This window comes from Lonchura striata, chromosome 1 (genome assembly GCF_046129695.1).
Source record: "Lonchura striata isolate bLonStr1 chromosome 1, bLonStr1.mat, whole genome shotgun sequence".
Lineage (NCBI taxonomy): Eukaryota > Metazoa > Chordata > Aves > Passeriformes > Estrildidae > Lonchura > Lonchura striata.
The window spans coordinates 42,442,479-42,470,442 of NC_134603.1; the positions used below are offsets into that span (position 1 = coordinate 42,442,479).

At 38.7% G+C, this 27,964-nt stretch overlaps 1 protein-coding gene across 1 annotated transcript in view; it reads right to left on the reverse strand.

Moving 5' to 3' along the window:
* SPIDR (scaffold protein involved in DNA repair) overlaps positions 1-27,964 on the reverse strand; it is a 193,701-nt gene that overhangs the window by 164,933 nt on the left and 804 nt on the right. Inside the window, exons 2-5 of the mRNA XM_031504029.2 lie at positions 22,486-22,641; positions 21,511-21,583; positions 19,827-20,009; positions 17,081-17,238 (exon numbers count right to left, since the gene is read on the reverse strand). Of these exons, the coding sequence (XP_031359889.2) occupies positions 17,081-17,238; positions 19,827-20,009; positions 21,511-21,583; positions 22,486-22,641 (570 nt within the window). The remainder of the gene's footprint in view (positions 1-17,080; positions 17,239-19,826; positions 20,010-21,510; positions 21,584-22,485; positions 22,642-27,964) is intronic.

The window sequence follows — 27,964 nt, forward strand, 5'->3', positions numbered from 1 at the left end:
TAATGCTTTACAGCCAGGCCATCACTCATGACAACAGGAACACGGGTCCAGTTTCATCCTCATTACCTTCTGCACACACATTCTCAGCAAAACACCAAGTCCATACCATTAAAGGAACATACAAGGGGATGGCAAGACAAAATTTCTCCCTATCTGGACAGCCCCTGCTGCTTCCACCATTTCAGTGCAAACCTGAAAAGCTGCATCAGTTAATATCCTGTGTTCCACAACCCTTCATCCATCAGCTGAAACAAGACAACATTTCTGCCTAGTTACAGATTCTGTAAAAAGACATGCATCTAGCAGACAATCCACATCTCTAGCCAGTCCTTCCAATATCCTGAGTCTGTGTTGTATGTGAAAGTTGCACTGATTGTTTTTCACCTTGACTATTACACATAGAAATAAACCATCTGCTAATCAAAGAGTCGGGAAAACTTGCATAGGAAGCAATTAGGCCCTTTCTGGAGTCCCTGTTCAGTATCACAGAGAACTGTTTCAAAGCACCTTTTCTTCCACCCAGAATTCTGCTTATGCCTTTCAAATTAAAACAGTATTAGTTTCAATACTGTAACAGTAGGGAAAAGAATCATGCTTTAATTCCCTAAGGGTGAAGACCTCAAGTGTTTATATTTTGTGCATATAATTTCCTGATACTCAAAATGCCATTTTTTGAGTAACTGCATCCTAAAATTTAAAAAAAGTCTAGAGAGATTTAAAAAAAAATTCTTACACCATTTTCTTTTGCCTTACTGTGGGATATTCACATGTGATAAAACCACAAATGCTAATCAGGACAAAGCAGAGAATGGAACTACTTGAAGAATGCATAACTTAAAAGCTCCCTATAAACAATATACAATCTTTTGACACGACCATGTATAAGTGAAAATTTTTACAGAGCAAAAGAAAAAATAGTGCACTCAGTTTCTAATGTCATCTTTTTATGGTCAGACTCCAGATCCAAGAACGCACAAGTAGCAGAGAAAGTATATTCAAAGTTTGGCAAGTTACAGGAAGAAATGGCATTCAAGTAAGAAATTCAAAGATTGCTGATGACAAAAAGGACAGGGAATTCAAACGACACACACATTTCCAGTGACATGCCTTGACTTGATAGTTATCTTTAAGAATCCTTACGGAAGGAGAAGTTCATATTTATTTAACAAAGATGTGCTGGCATTCACACGGTACATTTCTAATGTCAAAGCAGCTGCCTGCCCATTCCCCTCCAAACACAGCTAGAAACATTACTCCTGCAGCAGAGATGGGGAGAAGATTTTCACAGAAGAGGGAAGCTCTTTGGTAGTTTCATGTTTACAAAGGAGTTGACTGGGTTGTCAAGGAGGAAAAAGCCCTGCAGCAATCTTCATACTACATGCTTTGAATACACACAATTAAATTTGTCACAAAATTACGGATGAGTCTTCCGTGAAGCTTTGAAAGCCTGCCCCAGTACCCTCGCCTCTCTCCTAATTGGGTTTGGCAAGGAGCATCAAGATACTGTTAAGTCTGAAAGTTTGCTCGAGAACCAGATCCACAGGTTAGAGAAGTTTTCTCGAGCCACTCCCAGCTGGCTAGTGGGCAAACCACAGAGAGACTGCCAGAGCCTCCAAGGAGGGCAAAGTTGAGGGCAGGATGTGACACACTTACCGCAATCACGCAGGCTACTCGTCTGCCTAACACCCAGTGTGGTTACAGCCTCTAAGCAAATGAACAGAACTATTCGCTCAAGAAGGGTGAGATTCATTTTTTATTGTATTATTAAAGTGCGTACTCCCTAAAATCATCTGTTCTTACGCCCTTCAAATCTGTAAATGGGATATGAAACAAAAAATTAGCTGGGATCTCTAACAATTAAAAGATAAAGCAACATGGTCTCATGTTTTGTAGCTGACCATAAAAGCCACCAGGGCCATCCACTGCCTCTCTCTCCCCTAAACCACCTCATCCCTCTAGAACATGAAGTTCTGTCATATTTTCATTTGCAGTTTAGGGAATCTCAAGTAATTGCATGTAATTAGCTACACCAGGACCAAAATAAGAGTATCACATTGCCTGACTTTGGTATATACTGTTTGAATTAAAATTTTCAACTGAAGCATGTTATGTTTTATTTAACATACAAAAGAAAACCCCACCTATCCACAAGTTTATCAGTAAAATCCCATTTTCAAAGTACAGCTGAATCCTGAGCCATCTCTAACCATGTTCAACTATGTACATATATACCAAAGGAGCAACCACAACAGCACACAACTACAGCTAGTTATAAACCCACCAGGTAGGAAAAAAATGCAGGCAAGAGGGATACTTTTATTTTCTTAAATACAACACTGTCACTTTAAAAGAAGGACAACTATCAAATGGGTCATCCTCCTTAAAAACAAGTGTAAGCAAGACTCAGATACTGAAAAAGCACAGAAATATCATGTAGTTCCGTTAGCATGCCAAGTTACTAATTTGAGAGTTGGGTCATTTACTAATAGCAAAGTGAAGAGCACTTATTGTCTGTAATGTTGCAGAACCTGACAATCTAACACTCTTGCCTACTTTCTCCTCACTCCTTTTAAACATAGTTAAAATACCCATTTGGAGGGTCAGAGAAAAGAATCTGGGACATATCCATAACAAGAGTGAGTCCTTAAGTGCAGAAGCAACACAAAAACATGACTTCAGAGCAGCAGGAAGTGCGGTGGCACATGACAGATACAATCAAATCCATAGGTGAGTAAATCCGGGATAATGCCAATTAGGCTGGTGTTGCATTTCAGCTTCTGCAACATTTAAACTAGAAGCATTTTATTTCTATTGCTTTTTTATGACACCCGATCTGTCAGTCCTCACAACACTTGGTCTGGAAATTACTTGTTACCAGGTGAAACGCACAGAAAATGAGAGAAAGGAAAAAATGTCAAGCTACCTACAGGGCAACACAACAGGATTTATGTCATCTGTGGTTACAATAAATACAGACTGAGGCAAACAAATTGCACCTAACTATGTATACAAAACTCAAGACCTTTCAATTTATTAAATAGAAATTATTACTGTTTGTAGGAAAGGAGGTGATGCTCCTTGCCAGCTACATATGGCAACATATTTCTAGATGCCTGTTTTTATTTCTACCAATTACAGCTTAGGGTTGATGTGTGTGTTTTCTTTTTGAAAAGCTAGTACAGGTTGAGGTATTCTTCTAAAACAAGCATACACACCTGTAGTAGTGACCGCATTTTAACCACAGAAACAAAGTGATACAACCCATCAGGCTTCTGGATTCTACAGTTTCACAGTGTTAAACCAGGTTTGTACTCACATCTTACTTAAGTAAAATGTCAAATCAAATTGGTGTCTTCAGTCTTAATTTCATCCTTATGTACTGCCAATTCTTTATGTCCATAATTATCACCTTCTTCAATTTAATCTTATGCTTCTGCTTTATTATGGACTAGTTTGCCTTAGTTTGTTCTCTGTGTGGTCTTTCAGAGTTTTAGCAAGTATTGATTTTCCACAGTAGAGTTTCTTCTCTTTCCAGCACTACATAGTTAAGGTCATAAAACCAAACAAAAGAATTCCTTTGTAATTTTTCCCAGCATTGTTTGTTTAGATTTCTACGCATGCAATTAGTCTAGTTTCACGTAGCAGGAATTAAAACACTATTCTTGCTAGAAACTGCAGAGACTGGGACTAACGCCTGCCAGAGAGACTGAGGCACCAGGTACAAAGCTTCAGTTTCACTAAACAGAAATAACAAATCAAATTTGATGTTCATTTTAGATGCAAGCAGCAAGCCAGGGCTTCCTTATGCTTTAATCCCATCAGCACTGGCATAATGCCACATAAGATAACATGTTAACAAGGTTCTGGAAACTGAGGACTTAAACACACAATAAAGCAGCAATTAAAAAATTGTGGAGATGAAGGAATAACCAAGTGAGAACAGCAAGAACAGGTCAGGCCAGAGACTTGTTGAACTCAGCATCCTATCTGAGACAGGGGCCCATGTGAGGTGCAAAAAGCAAAGAAGCACAAATCAAATGGATGCTTCTTCCCTCATACAATCCTGAGGAGTGAGGCGACCTGCAACTCTAGAACTTCCCAAGGGAGCATAATCTGAATTACTAGGTAATTAGAATTTTCTCTAGGAAAAAAAAATCCCATCACTTTTAAACTGAACTCTGCGAAATTCTGGTAATATTGTAGAATTGCTTATATTCTAATTAATGTTTTTCATGTCAGCAAAGAAAGTCACTGGAAGGGACCACAGGTAGGTCACCAGCCATAGATTTCTGATTAAGTCATTGTGGTTTATTATTGCTGCAACATCTAAAGAAGTCTCAGAAAAGATATGAATGTTATGCTGAGAACTGTACCAAAATGTACAAAAAGAAGTGGCAACCTCTCTTCAATGAATTTGTGGCAGATAATGAAGTTAAGCAATGAAGTGCATTTTTAAAGAGTCACAGTGCTGATCAAAAAAAAAATACATTGAAAGGTATTTTTCTTGCAGTTCAACCTTACACAACTACCAACACTTGGGGATCTCCTTCAGAACATTTCATTCATTCATTCCAGTTCATTCCAGATCTGGAAAACACAAGCATCTTTCTTCTTTTCAAAAACAGAGCTAGTGCTGCTAATAAGCAGATGGAGAATTTTTACAATTACTGGCTGCAAGTCTTATAAAAATTAAATCCATTTGCTGTTCTTCCACTTAAAATGCATGGTAACAAAGCAACAGAAATTAGCATTCAGCGGTCTCTTAAATCATCCCTCCCTGCCCAAAATGTGAAAATAAACCACCACACACTATATCACCAGCAATCTTACTTTTTCAGCTCTATGATGACGACAAGGATCATGACTGTGTCAAAGGCGAATGACTATTGTCTACATTATTACTTCTGACTGTTCAGAGCATCTGGAGCATGCAAGGCAGAGAGAAAAACTTCCACTACCACTTTCCAAAATCCTTACAAATTAATTGATGGCAATTAACAGCTGACTAGCATTTGAAAACCCTGCAACTCACATGCAGAGGATGTAAACAGTTTTGCTTCTTCACAACCAAATTTTTGAAGTCACAAGCACATTCTGCATTAAAAGTGCAGAAATGCTCAAAGTAGCTGCAAAGTAATACACACAACAAAAAATTATGTTGGGTACTTTATAATAACATAGTGCAACTCCTCCCCCTCAAATCTGTCATTCTTGCCTTCAAAAGTGAGTCGTACCACAGAAATGTGGCACAGAAGTTATGTTCCCTTCCAATCCTATATATAATTACATCCTAGTTTTCCTTTCCATTATATTTCCATTATTTACTTGCCATTATTTCCCAAATTATGATTACTTCTACTTACCTCCCAACAAAATGAACTATTATAACTTAAAAATTTACACTCAGCATCCACAAGGATGATCCACTAAGGAGATATGTGAAATATTTTTCACTTACTAAAGTGATGAAGCAACTCAGCATACCCATTATCAACAAGAGTGATTGATACATTCAGGTTTGTTTTCTTCTTTTATTATTTTTAAACACTGAAGAAACCAAACCAGAGATTTTGCCACAGATTTTTCCTCTAAGTTAGTTAGATTTGAGAAACCATCAATATGCATGGGTATCATTTATCTAAAATTTAATGCCATGTAAAAAGAAGAAACAATTCTCTGCCATGTTTTGATGCCCGCTTAAACTACCTTTTTCCTCTACAACTGCTGTGATTAGTGGAAAGTTTTTAACAATGAGATGGTTTTTCATATGAGAAAAGCATCACAGAATCTTTAAATTGCAAATAATGTAAGCCACAAGTCGAAAATAATGTAAGGAATAAACCTAGCTCTACTGTTTGCATAGGAAAACTAGACTCAAGTGCATATAAAGGTTACCAAATAGAGGGGAATAATCACCTTCCTGGCATTTGTTTCAGACTTGTTTCATGTAAAAACATTGGTTTTGTTGTTGTTCAAACTGATAGTCTTATCTATTGTCTGGCTCATTGCTTTTTAGCCATGAGAATGGCAATTATGACCTATTTTATTTCCTTGTCCTAAATTTTGCACCCTTCAAAAAGTCTACTTAACCTGGTATGTTTTAATCCACCATTCCACCCCATAAACTATTTAGGAAAAAATATATCTCTTTCTCTTGCTCTCCTCCTCCAGTTACTACAGACTGAGGCTGATGGCAGTTTCTCAGCCCAAAGAGATGCTTTGGCCCTTCCTTTTTAAACCAGCAAAATCACACCATACAGAAACTCTTATATCCTTCCAACACGACACAAATATCTCACATTATAAGGATTAATCTGTTGAGTTCCATAAAAGAGGAACAAGTAAGTCAAAGCTTCTGTAATGTGTCCTGATATACAGCTATATAATCTGGTTTTACAAGCAACTGTGTAAAGCTGTTGCATTACTATCCACAATATTAATTCTTTTCTCTGTACAAGTCTGCAAATAACTTGCCAAAAGGCGACATGATGCTTTATCTATAACTGTCACAAATAAAACGTCTTTTTTCACATTCTGCCTTTAAGATAATACACTATTAGACTGGGGTGTTTATTTATTTATTCTTTTTATACACATAGTTATACTGTTTTCCCATTCTAAAAGATACCAAAGTGTTTCATATCCTAGACAAATCACATTATTACTAGAACATACCAGATTGACAACTTAGCAAGACCAATTTTTTTTTTTACTTTCATGATGTTTCAATGTACTTCAACAAATGTTTATGCTTAAAAAACCCCCAACATAGTGCTTTTCCAGTTAGCCACAAAAATTAAAGATTTAAATTAAAAAAACCCAAAAACCATAAACAAAAAAGCCCAGACTTACCTTCAAACTTCTTGCTCATCTAATCAAGTCAATAAAAAAAAACTTCAGTCTGTGTCGCTCACTCCAGGGAAGCTAAACTCTTCTCTAGACAAGTCTGGCTAGAGCCATCACCCTCTACAAAATCCATGCTGTCTCAAAAGCTCCTCTCCCTCTTTATGTCTGAACAGAAAGCTTTATTAAAAACATGAGGTAAGCATAAACTAAGCTAAGTTAAAGAACACCCTGCAGAAGCCACGCAGAGCAGCAGGTGGTAGGGAACTACAGCTACAAAGGGTATCCACTGCACTGACCAAGTAGAGACTCATTTGCAACATTGTCTTTTAGTATGTGACTTCTCAATTGCTCTGCAAAGGAAACACCGAGGGTGGTGATGTTAAAAAGGACAAAAATCATACACGCTGAAAAGCCCACAGCAGACAAACATGGGAATAGCTGTAGGGGTGTCTACCAAGGACCATTCTATCCCCCTACTTTTGTCTCCAGCTATGATTAATCTCAGATGTTTAGGGAAGAGTTTAAAACAGGACAAGCGTGCAGCAGGGTTGCTATAGAAGAGTCTTCCTGTCTTCCTGATTCCAGTTTGTGGCTACAACTAGAGGCAAGATCTTTGTATTAAATTCTTAACAGATTTGTCTTGTCTTTCTTTAGTTTGTCCAGTTAGTCTTGAACCCATGTAATCTTTCAGCATCTGTGTCATTCTGTGACAAGGAATTCAGCAGCTCATATCAACTGGATGAATAAACTCCATTTTAATGCTGAATCAACCTTCTAGTTTCACTTGATGTGTCTTAGCACGAGACAGCACCCAGTCATTCAGGCATGGATTTCTTTCCATAATGCCCTCTCCATAACAATCTCTTTATAAGGTTGAAGATTACTATTCTCTAGAACGTTTTGCTCCTACTAACTTGCTCTGAAGCTTTTTGAGTTCCACTGCACCTTTTTTCTTATGAATGGAAAGACCAAAGTTACTATCCACAAGTACAGTTTGTGTGCAAGCTTAAGGGATTCTTAAAGTTGTGGTGTTTTTAGAAGACTTTCAGAGTACTTAAAACCCAGAAGAAACCTCAACCCTTCTCACACCTGACTATTTAGGTCAGGACAAAGCTGCTCTACCCATTTTGTCTGCCTTCACAAGAAGACAGTTCTAGTCTGGTTTTCTCACTTAGCTTTAATGTTCCGTTTCCCATGCATAGGAAGGTGTCAAGGTGTCTGCAAAACACCAACAAGTTTGCTGCAATCAGTGTTTCTAAAGAGTTGCAACCAGATGAGAGTACTTGGTGGCACAGGACTAAAATGTTCCATTAGGCAAGACCAAACCAGTGAACTGACACCAAACAACGGCCAGGTGAAGGTGAATGGGGACAAGAGAATGAAATAGTGACTGTGCTGAGAAGAGGAGACAGAGTGGGAGGAGAACGACTAGAACTGAGACAAAAAGAATGCCACTGTGCTGGGACTGAGCAGTGAATCAACAGCCACATGCAACAGCTTCTCCATGTGTCCAGGAAGCTGAAATAACAAAGCTCAGCTGTAGGTGAGTAGTGGGAAAGATATCATATGAAGTAACAATTCCATAGCATATTTCCAGAGAGATTGAGGACAAAGATAAAACCAGCAGGTAGTCAAGGCTGTTGCCCTCGTCTGAAGGCAAATAATGTTATCCTAAGGAGGATAAAAAAGGATTAAGTACGATGAAGTAGCTGGCCTATACACAAGAATGTGTTAATAGACTCCTACAGAGCGGGCAAAATCCTCTTTAACATATTACAGCTATGAACAGCTATCCACAGAAAGGGTTAATCAGTCACCAGGGTTGTTAGTCTGGAATATGAGTATCCTGATAACAAAAGAACTGTAAATCTGAACTGTCATCTACAGATGATTCAGATGTTTGGACAGAAACTGCTTATCACAGAACATGACACAGACCCTGACAAACTGGATATGAGAGGCATATTTTCATACCATCCCAGTCCTTTCTTATTGTTCCCAAGAAAGCCACCCCTCACCCAACAACATTTCATACCTCCAAATCTCTCAAGTTCTATTATACATAGTCTCAATTTTATTCCATTTGTTCTGCCCCTCTCTTATCTATCTAACACACTTCCACACTGCAATAGGAGCCAGGAACAAAGTTCATGTTCCCCATACCTTACCATCAAACTGCATTCTTTGCAAGCTAAAGACACAGTGCTATGACTTAAGAAACCCCAAATCAACCACAAAACAAAACCCCACAGAACTGCTTTCTTCCATATATAGATATGGAAGGAGCTTCATTCATTAAAGAGAGATACAGAGAAGTGTCATCCATTAAAGAGAAACACACTGGGAAAAACCCCAGGGGTTTTTAATAACCCTGAAATTAGTTTAGAATTCTTTCTAAACTTTGGTCTTCCTGTATTTTCTAAGATATTCTAAATTTACTACTAGATCTTCACAATGCAATAGATTCTACAAAGAGCTGCTACACACTAACCTTCACTACAAAAGGAACTTTTCTGTTTTGGTGAAAATTGACAAGGAACTCATTAGAAGGGGAAGCCTAAATACAAGGACAGTTGGATGATTTTGGTACACTTCATGCTTTACTTGTTCTACCAAGAATTGGTTGACCTTGGACAATTTGGTGTCTTATTTTCACTTAAGAGGCATTTTAAAGGCAGCACTACACATGCATTTTTTTTTTGAGACAGACATATGCATGCCTTTCTTATACTGCTGCCACAAACCTCAACACCAGTAAAATTCACTTGTGAAACGATGGAAGCTGCAACTGCACTAGGAGCCTTGAAATGCCATGCAGTGCTTTTTTTCCACAACTGGTTGCAACAAACATCCTGGGTAGTAAAAGAAAACTTTACTTTCTCCAAGAAATTAGGTCCCTCTTCTGATGCCATGGATTAACAAAATGGTGACAGAACCAGCCACTAAAGGACCATAAAATTATTTTTAAAGCACTGTGACAGCCCACAACAAAGACTGAACCAAAGGCTTTTAGAGAATTCAACTCATTAGCCAATCTACTCTGTTCCAGTCTTCTTCTGGAACTACAGTGTTTAGAAAGTACATTTATAAGAAAGATAAATTATTAATATTGGTCCTATGTATTCCAATAAAGTTCTCTTCCACCATTTCTTCAAAATTAATTTCCAACAAATTAAAATCAATCTCTTCTCCAATTTATCCTGAAAACTCCTGAGATAGTTTGGAAGACAAAGTAAAACAAATCAAAACTAAGCAGCTTTCTCACTGCACTCATTATCCTTTGCAGAACACAAAATTATTAGCAAATTATCCATAATAGCAAACAACAGAAAGCCTCATCAGAGGTGAGTAAACCAGCAAGACAAAAGCCTTTAACTTTCTATTAATGCTGTTAATTCCTCTGGCTTTATTCCCTCTCTCCTTTCAAAGGGGAGCACTGCACTCCCAGCAGTGCATGCTCCGCTCATCCCTGTAGCCTCACCAGGCAATCTGCTGCAGCACCAGGCAATTTACCAACAGGAGACCTTCTTTCTTTGCTTCATCTTTTTAGAAAGAGGTCAGGGCCCTGACAGAGCAAGCATATACCACTTTGCTTCTCCCCGTTACTCCTGAAGATCCTCTGTGATGCTGTCAAGAGCCATGCCTCAGAGAGGTACCAGACCTGAGGAAATGCAGATGCCTTGTGTGGCATGCAGCTGCAGGAAAGCTAACACAGGCCTCTTGAATCTTGTTTAAAACACCAGGCAGACTTGGGGAGGATGTGGGAAGACCACAAAGAAAGGGGCATTCAATACATGGATGCTAAGATAGCAATGCTGTCAGCTGCGCTTGAAGTTGTTGCTCTCCAGAGCTGTGTAAGCTTAAGGCTCAGCTGAAGCCTTAAGTTAAACAAAGCAGAGGGGTTGGATTAACATTCACAAACTGCCTGGTGCTTCAAACAACATAAAAATACACTCTGGGAGTGACAGCTCAAAGCAGCAAGGTCTAAAGTCTGTTTATGTCACTGTCATATGTGCCATGATCCATCAGATTTCATAAATCCAGAATGTGGTACACAGAAATCTCTGCTAAGCTTAGTTAGTAAGTCATACAGGAATTCCACAGACTAGGCACAAAGAAGCACAGCTACCTCAGTGACACTGTGGATTCACCTACAAAAGCACCTGTACGTATGAAAACTGTCATCAAAGATGCTTCCTTCAAAATGAACATCACAGAGTTCAGGCATTTTTACACCACCAAAAACACATGTAATGTGTATCAAGACACTCATATAACTTTGTCCTTGAGGAAGACAATGAACCAATTCAGCCACACTGACATTTGAACCCCTGTGTTCCAGAATTATAAAGAAAAATAGTCCCAAGATAATGTAAACCATCAAAGCAAGGACTATCTGAGCCACTTAGGTATTAGCTAAACTAGTATCACCAGTCCTGTTTTAAACTTGATGGGGTCATTGTTTAACTACAGACTGAAAAAAAAGCTAGTTATAACACAAATAGCTATAGTGCACCCAGAAACATCCTGTTTCCTATTCTGATAATCTGACCAAATCATGGAAACAAAGTTGAGAGGACAAATATTGTCTGTCACTAAGAAAAAAAGCTTCAAGGCTTGATTCATGTATCAGAAGATGCAGACACATCCCTGCAGCCAGGATACAGCAGAAAGCAGCTGGTGCACAGGTTCAGTTTTGTATGGTCATTCAAGTATAAATCCTTTCACTTTGCAGGCATGAATGTAAAAGATGTCTGTTTCTGTACCACTACCTACTTGCAATCTGCTGACCTGTAGGTCTTGCCTAAAAGGCCCAGCTGAAGACCCCACTTCTACCCAGAAATACAAGGTTCCTGGTTTTGGAAAGACAAGGAAGAGAAAGACAGGGAAGGGAGAAGGATGCTGCCCAGATAGGTTATGCTGTCTTCATCATTCAAGTTTTCGAGGATCCAACTAGATAAAGCCCTAACCTGGTCTGACCTTACATCTGAGACTGTCTTATGAAGTTTGAACTGGAGAAATCTGGAAATTATTTCCAACCTGAATTATTCCGTAAATTAGAATTTAGAAAAAATTCCATTTAGAAAAAATTGGAAGCTTGTGAGTATTTTGTATATACTTTAATACACTTCCTTCAGTAGTGAACTGACAAAATTAAGTGCTTGCAATAACACAGTCATATCATCACCCTTTATCCATGTCAAGTCATCAGTCTGACAGGATGACACAAATTCCATTTGCCATAATAATGATTCCCTGCCTTGAGATAACCTGCTTTAAATTCTGTTACACAACAATAGTTCTAGACTCATTTCTAATTACCAAGCCAATGTTAGTTATAATTACCATTGTAATGGATCAAGAAAGTCAGGACACAAAAGCAAGTCCAGAAATAACAGCAAATCTTGGCCTGATCATCTTTTAAGTGACCTCTTCAGAATTTCATGAAATATATTGAATTCCCCCAGTGTAATGCCACAGAAAGACAGAATTTGTTTTGAGGGCTTTTTCTTTAAGAGCCAGGTTTAGACTAATGAATCCACAAACTAAACAACTGAATTAACCTTCATTTGAAAGATCAGAAAGCCTCAAGTAAAAGACACAGACCTACAGATATCCATGCAGGAAGGACTTCTAAAATAATGTATTCTTCACACAGGGAAAACCCCAAAATAAACCTTTTGCACAACATTAAAATAGTTTTTGTACATTATTCAGTATCACATCAGACCATCCGCTCTCAGGGCACACAGATTGCAGCACAATAGAAGGCTGAGAATGTGGCAGGGATTTATTAAAGAGTTTTGAAACACATAATACATGGAAAATCTCCTTTTCAGCTGTCTGCCTTCATTCAGCATAATAGTTTGGGGATATTACCACTCTCTATGTATTCCAGTCCCTACCCGATGCCTATGAGAGAGCTGGAAAGGGACTTCTTACAAGGTCTTGTAGCAATAGGGCAAGGGGGAATGGCTTTAAATTGAATCAGGGCACCTATAGATTAGATATTAGGGAGAAAAACTTTACTGTGATGGTGGTGAGACACTGGAAAAAGTTACCTAGAGAAGTTGTGGGTGTACCACCTCTGGAAGTGTTCAAGGCCAGGCTGGATGGAGCTTTGAGCAACCTGGTCTAGTGAAAGGTTGTTATGCCTATATCAGGGGTTTGAAACTGGATGATCTTTAATTTTTCTTCCAAGCCAAACCATTATATGGTTCTAAGATTCAAAGGGAACAAGCTCTTAACCATGTGACATTTTGATAAATTTGCACCCAAACCAGAAGATCAGCAGGAAAGTGTCAACTGCACTTATGAGTGTGCTGTGCATATAAAAAGTAACCAGTTAAGCTTTATTTATGCTACATAGCAAATACATAAGACTAATTCCTCAAACCATTCTGGGATAAACCTCATTTGCTTCCCATGTCAAGCAAGTAAATCTGGGTACCCATCAGAAACTGATAAAGTGGATTTACCAGAAAGGGCACAAAGAGAAGACCATACTCTTGTAAGATACCAAAATTATATACTCCATACAAATGCTGACCTACTTTAAGGGATTAAGTGTTTTGAAGAAGGGTTGAAGTGGGAAAGATGATGCCACTTGGTGCAAGAGCCAGAGAAAGCTCCCAGTTTCAGAGGTAATGTGGAAGGTGAGAGGAATTTAGCTATAGGAGCACACATTTTCATTTAATTCCTAGCATTTATATTTTTGTAAGTTTAAAATAATTCATAGATGAGCAGCTAAAATATGGAACTCCAGCTCACAAGACAAGTTTGGCAAAAAGTAGTCACTACCAGTGCATAAAAATAGGGAGTTTTTCAATTTTGAAGTGATTACATGGCACTCTTTTGGAAAACATGTATGCTGAAAAACTAACATTAATGGTTAATCTTTATTTTAATACCATGTTCTCCAAGAAAAGTTCCCCTAGGTATCCACCACCGGTAACTGGAAATCCAGGAACTGTAAAAATAGAAACATCTGGGGTCACCTTGTCAGATCTTAGTCCTGCATCATCTTAAGCAAAAATTCAACCACTTATAGGTCAAATGAAAGCTAACATAAAATAACTCTCTCATCCCCTAAAAATAGCTAAAGGAAAGTAAAGCATGGTCCTGTCATATCTTGCACATGTTTCCTTCAAAAATTCTGAAGACAAAAATTAGCTGTTACCACAAGGCCAGCTTCAACTTGCCTTCCTCATTATCCTCTATCAAGCAGCTTTACACATCAGAAGTGGATAGCTGATGGGAATGACACAGCACAGGGACTTGGAACATAAACTGAGTCGTGACTGCAGCTTTACAGCCTAGAGATAAGCAAGAGTCTTATCTTCCAACCAAAACAATGCATGAAGCTTTTCTATGCAGTTAATATCATTGAATAGAAGTAATTTTTAAATTAGGTATATTAGTATATAAGGGAGTTGGGGAAGAGATTTCCCAGTAGAAACATAATACACTCGTACCAAAAGTAAATACTACCATAAAGATATTTTGGCAGTAATCCTAAACCTCCAGAATCTCTTGGTATTTGGCGTATTTTGAAGTGGCGTAAAAGAAATTTCATGGTCTTTTGATTATCCACATATTCCATTAGATTCTAGATATTTAGTAAATACCACAAAAATGATGATATATCAACATTTGGCTTTTTTTCCCCTTCCCTCACCATGAACTAGGCCACAAAATTAACAGGCCTTTTTAAAGAATACTCATACAGCAAATGACCTCCTATAGTGAATAGTACTTTTCTATTCTCTCTTGGAAACATCTCGGCTTGCCTGTAGTTTTTTCCTTGGAAAACAGCATATCCCAAGTAAAGTAAAACAAAGACTGCAGCAGGCAGAGAAATCACTGGGGATTTACCCTCCAGCATACACTGAATTCCCAGAAGAGAGTTTTCTGGTGAGGGTGACCACCCAGCAAAATTCCCACAGTGTGGCACTCCAGCTGCGATGGGGGAAGAGGAAATCTGTAGGGACAATCTCAGTTTCTCAACGTACCCACATCTTTTGTACTAGCATAACTACTCTGGTTAGATTTAAAAACTTTTTATTACAGTATGGTTGCATCCCAAAGAACCCTCTCATGAGCGTCATTAACACGAACGTGTCTCATAACATTTATCCAGCTTTCCATGTACACTCGGATAAGTCATGCTGGTGTAATAAAAACAGGACAACTTTTACCACTTGCATAAATCTCAATTTTGTTTTCACAGCTTTATGCAGACCATGAAGCCTCTTCTGATGCTGCAGCCCAAAGGCTATATAAAATAAGTTCTTCAAAACTTGCTGAACTCTGAGCTACAGATGCTAGAGTGGGACTGACACTCACAAAAGCCTGACTAGTGCCAGGTCACACATGTTGCCACAGCCAGACCCACTGCTTCACAGAATCAATTAGGTTGGAAAAGACTCCAAGATCATTGTCCAACCTACGACCAAACACCATGTTCAACTAGACCATGGCACTAAATGCCGTATCCAGTTTTTCCTCAAACACCTTCAGCGATGTTGACTCTACCACCTTCCTGGGCAGTCCCTTCCAACATCTGATCACTCTTTCTGTGAATAAATTCTTCCTGGTGTGCAACCTGAGCCTCCCTTGGCACAGCTGGAGGCTAATTTCTTTTGTCCCCTCGCGTATAGCCTGGCAGTAGTCTGACCCCACCTGGCTACAGCCTCCTTTCAGGTGGTTGTAGAGAGAGACGAGATGTCCACGATCCTCAGAGCGAACACCCCCTGCTCTCTCAGCCGCTCCGCATCACACTGGTGCTCCAGACCCTTCCCTGGACTCGCTCCAGCCCCTCAATGTCCTTCTTGTAGTGAGGGGCCACGGACAGAGCCCCTGGCCCCAGCAAGGCAGCAGCACTCCGCCATGGGGCTCATTCCTGGGAAACGGGAGGCTGTGTTCTCTCCTGTGCGAGCAGGACCCCCTGTCACACTCACTCGCCAGCATTTTAATACAGAATCGATCCATAAACGAGCTGCAATGAGGCTCTAATCCGCCTCGCTGACAGCCCGGCCCGCGGGCCGAGGTTCCCGGGCCTGCGGCGCCCTCTGCCGGGCCGGGCCGGCAGCGCTGCCCGCCGGGGTCGCTGCCCGGCCCGGCCGGAGCTCCGCCGCACGCCGGGGAGCGCCGGGCTCCCGGCGGCACCAGCCCCGGAGAAGGCAAATCACAGAGTTATGTCGGAAAAGACCTCTGAGATCATCGAATCCAGCCGCTGAACAAACACCACGTCAACCAGACCACGGCACTAAGCGCCACGTCCAGGCTTTGTTTGAACACCTCCAGGGACAGTGGCCCTGCGCAGCCCATTTCAAATGTTACTCTGGCCTATGGTACCATCATCACGTGTCTTTTCACACAGGTCAGTTCATTTTAAGATACTAAATAAACATCTATAGTTGACACAGAACGCTTTTTTAGAAATAAAATTACATTTTCTGCAGTAAAAAAAAAAAAAAAAAGCCACCATATCTTAGCCAGTAATATTCCATTCTCACTGCTTTCCCTTTCTGGAGCTCTGCAACCCTCATCAATGAAAAGGGAGTCCTTCATGTAATCCTTTATTCCATCATGCTCTATTCCCAACACCTGGGTTTTTAGATAGTCGCAGTCTCAAAGTACTAAAGATAAATAGGAAATGGTCTCTCACCCACCACACTACAGGAAATTAGGGCACCAACTGGTCACAAGCAGCCAGGGACTGTACAAAGCCCAGATGATTATCTCTGGTGAGAAACTCACTCACCTGATGACTTTTTGCACACACATTGACATACAAGAAATTCAATTTTAATATTTAATACCCAAGCTGCTTCACTGCAAGGGTAACCAAGCACTGGCACATGTTGCCCAGAGAAGTTGTGGAGTGTCTTCTCTTGGAAGTACTCAAAACAAATCCCGACACAGCCCTGAACAGCCAGGTTCAGCTGCCCAGATGTGAGTAGAGGGGTTTGACTAGGCACTCTCCAGAGGTGCCTTCCCACCTCAGTCACCCAGTGATCCAGTGACCACACTACCAAGCTCTGTGTGAGGGGCACTGCTTGGTTTTGAGGTTTGGCAGTCAAAGAAAATGCCTTGAAATTCTTTTGTACAGAATTCCTTCTGAAAAGATAAGGTAAGCAAAATCCCCACACTGCCCCAATGCAAATGCAAACAAATACATTCCATAATTATAGCAGCAGCTTTTTTCCTTAAACTTGGAACAGTTTCTCACCTTACAAAGCTCATCACTCTCCTCTTTGACAGGCAGAGAATTAGTATTTGTGCAAGAGTCTGAGTCTGATATTTCTACTGAGCTGTCCTTTTTTTCTGACCCGTCACACTGATCAGTGGAATCGGTATCCTTCTCCCAGTCAATAAGCTCCAATTCATCTAAAATAGAAGATTGGTAAAAAGTTTTTCTTAATCACCATCTATTATAAGCACAAAGTCAGAGTAATACTACAGCTATCCTGAACTTGGGGGACGAATTTCAAAATTATTTTTTACCTATGTACCTGATCTTTATGTTTAAGTATTTTGTGTCTCATAAAGGCTAAATCCTACTAGGCGAAAATGTTCTGTGAGGAAGGATAAAAATCACATACATACAAAAAAAAAGATTTCTAAGTACTGTATGCAGAGAGGCAGTACATTTAATGGCACAGGTAGGTAGGGTGTTGTCTTTAGTTATTATTAATTTTTCCACGGTTAGGGGCCTTTTTGCCCAGCTGCATTGGATTTGCCATGTGAACTTGTTCAGAATTCACTGTTCTAAGCACATACCTTAAACAATGTTAACTAATATCTGCTATTAGCAGTAACCCTCACAGTGGAACAAAAAAGCTAGTTGAAATGGTCACCTCCTAGAACTCTATGCCTAAATATACAGGTCTGCAAATCAAATCTTTAAGCAAAGGGTGAATTGTTGAGGACAAATTAATAGAAATAGGAATAAGAAAAGATGGAGGTAAAAAAAACAACAAAAAAAGCCCCAGACAAATCCACAATGAAATGTCAATAAACAAACAGATGCACACAGAAATGCAGAAAGTTTTTCCACCATTCTCAGGACCATGTGGTATTTAATGCAACTCCAAAAGTCTATTAGTAACCCCAAGGATCTACTGAAGGGCATGGAAACCTGAGCTGCAGTAACACCCTCACAATCCTTTAGGTCCAAATGCCACAAGGTACTGAAAAAGATAATTTCAATGTGTTTTGCATAAATGAGCATGTTCAAAGGAGAAGAGATAAAAGATTTTTAGGGGGTTGCTTTTTTTGCTTTTGTAAATGTCATCTTTCTAACACTGGAATAGTCATGTACAGGGGAAAGGCAGCAGAGAAAGAAGGCACTGCACCATGCTCCAGGCATCTGTACGTATCCATGGAACTGTGGCAGTACCTTCTGTACTTGGCAGTGCCACTGTAATCTAAATACTAGTTTCTACATTGACCTTTCAGACTCTGAAGTCACCCAGAAAAACACACAGCTATAGTGCTGCCTCCTTTTACACATACAGATGTATTTCTGTTTTTGACTATGAGGAAGATTAATCAGAAATTTTAAACACAGACACCAGCAACCAGGTAGTGTAAAGAGGTTTCATTTGAAGCTGTGTGATAAGTTGCATGCAACTTGTGTCAACAGAATAAATTCCTTGATAAATACAAAAAGAATCCATTTTATCTTGTCACACTGAAGTACTGACATTCAAAGTGAACTTGGAACATCTCTTTAAAAAATACCTTTTCCCTACCATCACCACACCTACAACTGTACCTATATATGCACACACACACAGAGGCACACAAGATACAATGCTAAAATTAGTGCATATGATGGTTACTTCAAAAAAACATGGAAATTACAGTTTTTTACTGCCCACTGCTTTCAAGATATTTTTGGGTTGAGAAGAAAAACATGACAATTATTGGACTTCAAGCAGATACATAACACATCAGGATTTCTTCAATAACACAGAGCAACCAAGTTTTGCTATCTCATAAGCATAAAAATATGTCTGTGTGTTGTCTCTTACCAAAAAAAAAAAAGAGGAAAATTAAAGCCTGCAGGATATACTTGCAGGGGACAAGTGAATGATATTAATGGTAGGTTAGAAAATTCCTATTCAGCAGCACATTGCAGTTCAGAAAATGAACAGTCCTTCCTTTATGAAAAGCGGAAAATTACTAGGAATTACAAAAGATAGCCATCAGATATGTCAGTTAGAGTTATATAGATGAAAGAAGGAAGATTTTGAATTTTTGTTTTAAACCTAAGGAGCATATTTCAGCAGTTCATATTTCACGTGGAACAAAAAGTCATCAGTCAACCTATTTGCTCAGCCAGACATCCAGGATCCAATCTAACTGTAATATTTCAGATCTAGCTGAAGTAACAAAGTTAACAGGTTAGGTTAACAAAGTCAACCTAACTTATTTTATATTGTAAAGACTTCCTAACAAGTTCTAATGCAACTTATACATTATCCCAATTAACTCTTCTATAGTAGAGCATATAATTTTTCTGTCTTCAGCTGCACTTTTTAATCAGTTTCTCTCCCCTGTGTCATTTCCTGGTTCATGAATTAGAAAGGAAGTTCTAAGAACCTAACTCATGGCTGTTCACATAGTGCAGCTAACAGGGGAAGCAAGGAAGACCATGTTCTGAAACAAAAATGCATGGCACAGAAGATGGTGCTATCTGCAGCAGCAAAGCCTGCCATATCTAGTCAGTAGATGCAGACAACTGTTCTCCTTTACTCTAAGGTTTAAAGTTTTTGTACATAATTTCTACTAAGAGCTTACTCTATACCCAGATGAGCTTTATGACAAAAAAAAACCAAACCAAACCCCTCCAACTGATCTAACCAAAATAGGAATGGAAAATGTCATTTTGTCAGAATGAGCTCAAGAATATTTCATTACAGCACCTGAAATGGACAAGGTTTATTGTTAAATCTTGCATTTGAACTTACCTTCACTAATTCTGTCCTCTAACAATAAATCATGTCTGCTAGGCGATTCCTTTGTTTTGGAAGCATCACTTTTTTTGCTGTGTAACCTTGGAATCAATTTATTTCCATCATCTGAAAAATCACTGCCACTAGAGGTCCATATTATGTCCTCAGCTTCCTTAGAGCTTTCAGCAGCAACAGCTCCTATGAAAAAGCATTGCGAAGTGTTAGATAGTTGCAGAAACACAGTTTTGTTAAATTTAAAAGTATTGAAAATTAAACTGTACTATTTTTAATGGGCAAAATTATAAATTGTTACTAGGCATCAGAGATTAATACTGAAGCATTAACTCACGTGTATTTCTTATTCATAAATGCATTATTTTCGGTTTAATTCTCCACAATAAATGCTAATACTTCATTTTAGACAATGGGGCTACCACTGTGTCCTTCAGCAGTGTGAGGAAAAGTCAGGACTGTCTGACATTTAATTCCCCCTACACACAGTCCTAACACTCCTCCACTCCCCCGCATGTACCCTTGTAAAATGCTGACTGGTTTAAAGAAAGACTGTCCTTAGAAGTCTGGGTTTGGGAGCTCTCTGACTTTATCCAACAAGTAACAAAGGAATAATAGTATTCCACCAGTAGAGATTATTCTTCAGTTTTCTCCTGAGAGGAAAAAAAAACCCAAAAACTTCTAAGGTGTTGAAAAGAAAAGCTGGTGTGTTTTTGAAGTAAGCCATTTTAATTCAAAATAACTTTCTGCATTATTTTTAATCACAAAAGCAAGGAGAAAAGGATTCATGCTTAGCATGGAGCATACAGAACTTGGAAGGCAGAATTTTCCACTTCCTACCACTTCTAAAATGTTATAAGTAAATGGGAATTTAGATAATTACTGGGGGTTTGGAATTAGGCAGAAGGGCCCAGAAGATAAAAACATCTCCTCCTGCAACATAGAGAGGTTCTTCTTCAAAATCTAGAAAAGACAGAACTGCAAAAGGCAAAAAAACCAAAATGCCCAGTAGGTCACCTACTTGCATCCAACAGAAGCAGCACAGCTGCTGGAGCAAGCAGAAATAGAGACTGAAAACACCATCCTCTCTTTCTTTCCTTTCCTCTGGGCTCAAAAAAACAAAAGGAAAGAACTAGAAAAAGTCAGTAAAATCTCCTCTTTATTCTGACTAGGGTTCTTTTTTTAATGCCAATATTAAGCAAGTCAAGGGCATACTGTAAAAGCAAGAGGTTGACAAAACTCTGATTTTCTACCTATTGCTCATATTTACAAAATATGTGCTCTCTCATGCCTGCTTGTCTGTCTAGAAGATGACAAAATAATCTCACTTTCAATCTATACAGCTAAGGGCTATTTTTCATTTCCTCCTAATAAAATGTGAAGCATTTAAATATCCCATCCCTTTTATAATACACTCCATATACAGCGTTAGTGATGCTTCTTTCACCTTTCAAAAGCAGTAGCTGAGTGCCTGCAGCTTTGCAGAATAAATTTCTGGCACTATGGGTGAATGATGAGCCCCACCACAACAGCAAGAGGCTGTGTGTCTTACCAAAATTAGCTTCTAATTACAGCAACAGAAGAAGCAAGCAACCAGTATTTTGAACCAACTTCTACCCCAATACAGGAAAAAATAAAGTAACAACAGTCTGAAATCAAACAATAGTTTGAGATAATCAAAACATACTAGAAGCACTTTCAGCAGATGTTAACAGCGGTCCAAGATGCTTCTTAATCCTGGATTTCTTATTAGAAGGCCTCTGGGACGATATTAAAGAGAGAGATTTAATCACTAAGACATTAAAAATAATTTTAACATGAATCAATATAGTCAAAGCTGTTGTTACTCACCTACCAAAGTGTAGGAGAACAATTTCAAATTAAATATAAAAATTTTAAAAGACTGTAATATAATGAGGTACTAAACATGAGAATAAAATCTGAATTTTCATGGATTATGAAAATACAAAATTTTGGTGACTATGACAGAAATCACATGTGACCTTGAGAAGAATAGGAGCCAGTCTTTTCAGCACTAAAATGTCAAAAGTGGGCAGAAACAACATGCTTGATAAAGCATGTGTCCTCTTGAAAAGTTACAGAAATAATTACTTGGTTGCCCTGTCTCTGCCTTTACTAAATCCCATAAGATATGCAACACTGTGACTGCTCAGTACCAGAAGAACAAACAGAAAAGCAGCTTGGATCAGCACAAAATACTTTTCATTCAGATCTGGCTGATCAAGCAGGATTTTCTACACTCAATTCACTATTACAAACACACTATTTAGGTCTAGCAAAAAATCTTCAGATGCAAACTGTGTTGCATTTTTGTTCCACATCTTTTAGGAAATGTAGCATTCCATCCCAAAAGTCAAATTACTTTTGCATCTTTCAGTGTATTATTGAAATTTTCTAAGTGATAAATGCTATCTAGCACACAACATATTAACATATGCTCTGCAAGTTACACTAACAAGTTAAGACAATGTCCTTGTGTAACTGTGCTTTCCATTTTCCTGTCTATTTTGACAGTTGCAACAACATGCTGTTAGTTTGGAAACAACACCAAAAGAAAAGGCAACATCTTATTATTCACTCGAGCATGGAAATTCACTGTCAGTTTGCATCTCTTTGTTACACCACTAAGGCAGCATTTTACCTCCAGCACTGAAGTGCTCTCAAAACCATCCCCACACCTAAGCCACGCATTGGAAATCGAAGTAGCAGACACTGATGTCCTGACATTTGATTTTTTCAGACCTAGGGGTGTCTCATCTGGGAATGGTGTGCGTTCTGCATTCCAAAGTCTCTTCCGCTAGAGAAAGTAAAAACAAACCCATTCAAACAGTGTAGACAATCAATTTCAAGTTAAATTTATTCACTCTAGATTGCCCCTAGTATTTTCTGAATGTTTACAAACAAATTCCAATTTCTGATGAGCTCAGGAAAAAAAAAGTCTCAAACATTTGCAAGCATTTTTTATGCAGCACAAAATAATAACAGCACCACCAGTGTCAGGGGTAAATTAAATTTTTGATAAGTACACTTTCTGTTGATCTAAGTTTCATCTCATGGTACCTGATAGCTGCTCAGTGAAGCAGAAAATATTATATTAGTGAGGAGCAACTCACTAAATTCACTGTAACTAAGTAATGCCTTCAAAGTCATATTTAACGTGCTTTAATTTTGTTTATGCAGGAGGTCACACTAGGTACCACTATACAGCTCACCATTAAAAATAACTAACCAACAAAAAAAAAAAAAAAAAAAAAAAAAAAACACCCCAGGCTCTTTCAGCTGTAAGAATTACACTTATTTTCACAACCATTTCCGCACCAAAAACATTGCCTCCCCTTACAAGACAGGATGCTGATTAGCATCCAGTGCTAATTTCATGCAAGAGATTGTAACATCTGAAAATAGCTGAAGATGACAGAATTGCCTGTTATCACATCCAAAGCTCTCTCAGATTCAACACCACTTTACACATAGAAATTGAACTTGAGCATGATAAACATCTTATCCTACTCTGCTACTGAAATTTATCTTAGAAAGCACTGACTGTATCATATAACTACATCTGTCTTCCTCTGATATACTTCCTTTCAAGCAACTACAGTGCCTACCTATAAATTATTCCTCCAGAGTTAAGTTAATCAGCACACACACTTTCTGCCAGGCTGGTCAATCAGGACTATAACATACATATCAAACATATGCACAAAAAAAACCCCAAAAAAAACCCAGAAAGTGGAATCACAGAATAAATATGCATATTTATTTTCCATAGGGTTTTTTCAGTGGTCTTGAGAATGAAACCAGCAGTTTCCAAATGCGTACAGTGAGCAGTATCTTACTTCACCCCTCCTGACACATAGTGCTGCTGTGCATGGCAAGAAGACAGAGCAAAACAAATGCACTTTGCAGTTTCCACTGATGATAACTGGCCCTGCTAAGAGCCTCTTCTAAAACTGCCAGGGGTATGTACACCTCAAAGCATCTACTCATCATCGAAGTCAAACTGTCCCCTTAACTACTCCCACAGATATATGAAAGGTACAGTCTTGAATCTGATGTGGTATTAAATCCAGAACTAACAGCGCTTTGGTAAGGACACGATGTCAGGTAAGGAGACTACAGCAGTTTAACAAGAAAGGCTAACATTACATCCCAGAGAATTTAAATGCTGCTTCCCTCTCAGTGAAGATGCTGGCCCAAGCCTCGATTTCCAGAGTGCTTAGACAGGAACCTCTGCATTGGGCTGTCCTCTTGGCAAGTGCTTCTGATGGTTTTTAACCTTAGTCAGTACTGGGAGTCCTGGTTATATGCCTGGTTTTGTAGCTTCTAGAAGATTTTGTGAGATACATATTACAGAGAAAGACTTACAGTATCAAATACGGTTCCTCTAAAGCTTATCTCTTGAATGGGATGCTGCAGGTTTGAGGAACATGTCTGTGCCAACAGCAGCACCATAGCTTGCAAGCAGGTATACAGGACACCACTTCTCATGATCAGTTAAAAGCAGAAATGGTTGCAAATAAGTGAAAATAAATGCACATCATTGCATGCACAAAGAGTTGCATGAAACAGGCTTTGTAATATACTTCAATTGTTAGCAAGTTTAATAAACATAGAACTAGGGAGTCAACCTCTGTTAAGCTTCTCATTCATGTTACTCTTAAAATCATGACATTTCCTGACAGACAGCAACCTCAATTTCTCTGTCCAATACCAACACAGGAAAGAAAGAGCATGACATAAGAGGCAGAGGATGAACAGCAGAATGTGGCAGTAGATACACAGCCACTGCTGCACAATTGCCAAGATTTGGGAAGGGGACACCATATAAAAATCAGCAGGATAAAGGCTACATGTTAACTCCCTCTCCCTAAATAAGAAGGGTTAGGGTGCAAATAGAAAGGACGTGCTTACAGGCGACAAGGTTAAAAAAGCAAACTGAGTAGAACAAATAACTAGGTTTATGTTTCACTTCTATTTAGAGTGCAATCTGAAGTTGCACTGGAAGTGACTTTAAAACAACTGAAATTCAGTGTACTAGACAGTCATGGCTGCGACAGGCAAGAAGATTTTTCACAATTAATGACTTAATAGCAGAAGGGTTTTATTTAACCCTGCACTTCCTTAGCCTGACTAAAACCAGGGCGGCTCAGGTTTTCAGAGCAGCACTAAAGAGCTGTCTCGGGACAGGTGACTCCTTGACAAAACAAAAACAACTGGAGTCCCCTCTTCCCCTCCTTCTTTCCGAGCACTTGGTACTCGCCAGACTCGTGCAGACACAACAATGATGAACCAAACTGACAGAAAACTTCCTTGGGAAGAAGCACTTGTCAGTGGGACCAGTCCAGCAGCTGCTTGACACTGTGGGAGCTTAATTACAACCTGAAGAACCACCAGTACTGTGGACAGTTCTGGTTAATTAGCTCTTTCTTTCACCATGCATCCTGCTTCCCAGATTTAAGAGAATCTGAGATTTTCTGCTACTACCACAAAGAAATTTATAGCCGCTACAATCACTGAAAAACCTGAAAACAGTCCGTGAAGTCCCAAACCAAGAAAGAACAGAAATACACCCTGTACATGAGATATTTCTCAGCTTTTGCAAATTCTGGCAGACTCCACTTGGAAGGAAACAAAAGAGAAGGACTTAAGATTGTTGATGCTGACAGCAGTGACTTTGAGTTCCGTGTCTTTAATACAAATACCTTGCCACCATTTCCCACATCCTAGATCATCTTAAAAAACTGGAAAAAGAACCCCAAAAAAACCCTAGAGCAAATTAACCCATCCCAAATTCCTTGTCAATTTAAATCTCTCCATATAAATGTTTGATGTGAATTCAAGAAACTGGAACTTCAGCTTCAATCCACAGTTACTGAGAGGGCCTGGGAGCAGATGCAAGAGAGCTGAGAGCAGTCTGCAGGGCCTCTGTTTGGCTCTTAGCCTTCAGACATGGTGGGAACAATGCCAATGCTGGGGACAGCACTATCACCCTTCCCCTGCAAAGCCATTTGGCACAGAGGGGTGGTGTCCTAGGACTTCTGTAACAGGAATACATCTGCTGGCATGCAGAAATGGCAAGTTCTAAAGGCTCTTTGCTTCTGCTCCAGCCTGCTTCATGGCAGCAGAGAAATGAACATTTTAAGAAACTTAATTATCAGGAATTAATATTTATAATTAAGCTTGCTGTTCCCAAAGAAATGCAGCAACAACTGAGTTCTTTAATCTTGAGTCACAAGGTTAACCATCTTTTTATTTTAATCTGAAATAAAAATGGGGCACACAAAAAATAACTTGTGTAATTTGTTGAAGGAGTGCATGAAGTGTCTAGAAACATGGTATTGGAATTAAAAAAAAAAAATCACTGAATCAGGCTCAAAAGAGCTAGAGCATGTAGACCTGCCGTACAGCACAATCAAGATTTATTACAAAACAGAGTCAGACAAAAAATCTTGTAAATTGTGTAAGGTGACAAGAACCAAAATATGACCTCTGAAATTTTGAGTTAAAAAGGGGATGGCTAGGATGGCTACCTCATAATGGAAATTGCCTTGACCTCTGTTCCCAAAAGCATTGCATTTTGTCTCTGGAGCAGTTCCTCCTAAATGAGTGAAAAAAACCTGAGTTACTCCTGTTGGCATTAATGGGATTAGGACTAAACCCTCCTCATAAAGGGCATGGCAAGCAACCTTACCTCATTACTCCTTTAGTTATTTCCAGTGAGATAAAGGTAAGTCAGCCTACATGGGTAAAGGTGTGAGGAAAAGGGAGGCAAACTAGAAAAACTTTGAAAATGCATAGTGATTACACAACAGACTGCTGCAAGTATGGTGCTAGGGTGTTGAAGTTGACTTTGAAATAGATGTTCTTATCTAGAACATCTCCACTCAACTAATCTGTGTGGTTACTTACGCCCAAGACTTGTTACCCAGAAACACATTCTATAAAGTCACTGGCACCATAAGCTCAAAGGCTACTCATTACATGCCCTTTACACTTCAGACAATCCCACTCCTTTGGGGCTACTTCAAAAACCACAGGAAGTGGCTCCAGGAACACATGACCCCAGTATATTATCTACCTCGTATACAAGTGGCATTTCTTTTCCAGTGAAGATTATTTTCTTACTCCTATGAAAATCAGAATGCATATTTTTCAAAGCTGTTTCACAAGAACATGTGTGGTAACAGATCCTCATCAATTTGTAATCCTTCATAAAATAATCTATACTGTATAATCACAGTCAATGACAGCAATGATAACCTGCCGTACCATACCCCCTTCTACTCTCATACTAAAGAAATACTAAAACCAAATTAAAATCTTAATTTTCTCATTGCTATTGATGTGTGAGACCAAAATTTTTAAAACACTATTTCAAAACTTTTCTTTGTGCTCATGATTTTTACTACACTAAATGAAAGACTATTCTCAATTACTTACACTGACATATATAAGATTAACATTTGAATGTCAGGATTTTTTAACCTATACATCCCTTTTTAAGCAAGAGTATAAATTACTATATGCTTACATTGAAAAAAAAAAACAACTCTCATGGAATAAGAATACTATTGAAATAGACTTTGTATTAACAACTACTGGCAAGTAGCTAGAGAGAAATTTGTGATCTATGAAAGCAGTTAAAGCAGAAGTATTTTAGAAAAGCTTACTCAAAATTAAGTTATCAAAAATGTTTAGGATACAATAACAGTATCACACGTTTCTGTTACATCTCAGGTTGGCATGGGTTTTAAATCAATTTAATTAATAGTCTGCAAGTAAACTATTGCCCCTTGATCAGTACGTTTTCATTCATCAGGGAACATTATCTTTGTCAGCAAAAGGAATTAGTATTATCACAGGCTACTATTATATTGCAACAAGAGTTGGTTAAATACTGTTTCAGTTAAGTGCGCATTTTTTCACTAGCAAAGAATGTAAAACCTTTCAGAAGAAAACATGTATAGTGTCAATTTACAGGTTAATTTATGTGAAGTATAGTAGAGTATTTTTAAGCTTGCTGTTGACATTTTCCTCCATTAAAATTTATTTTAAATGTGCTTATATTTAAACAGCTGTTGAACATGCACAACAGTATAGACAAAATTCTTTAGGAA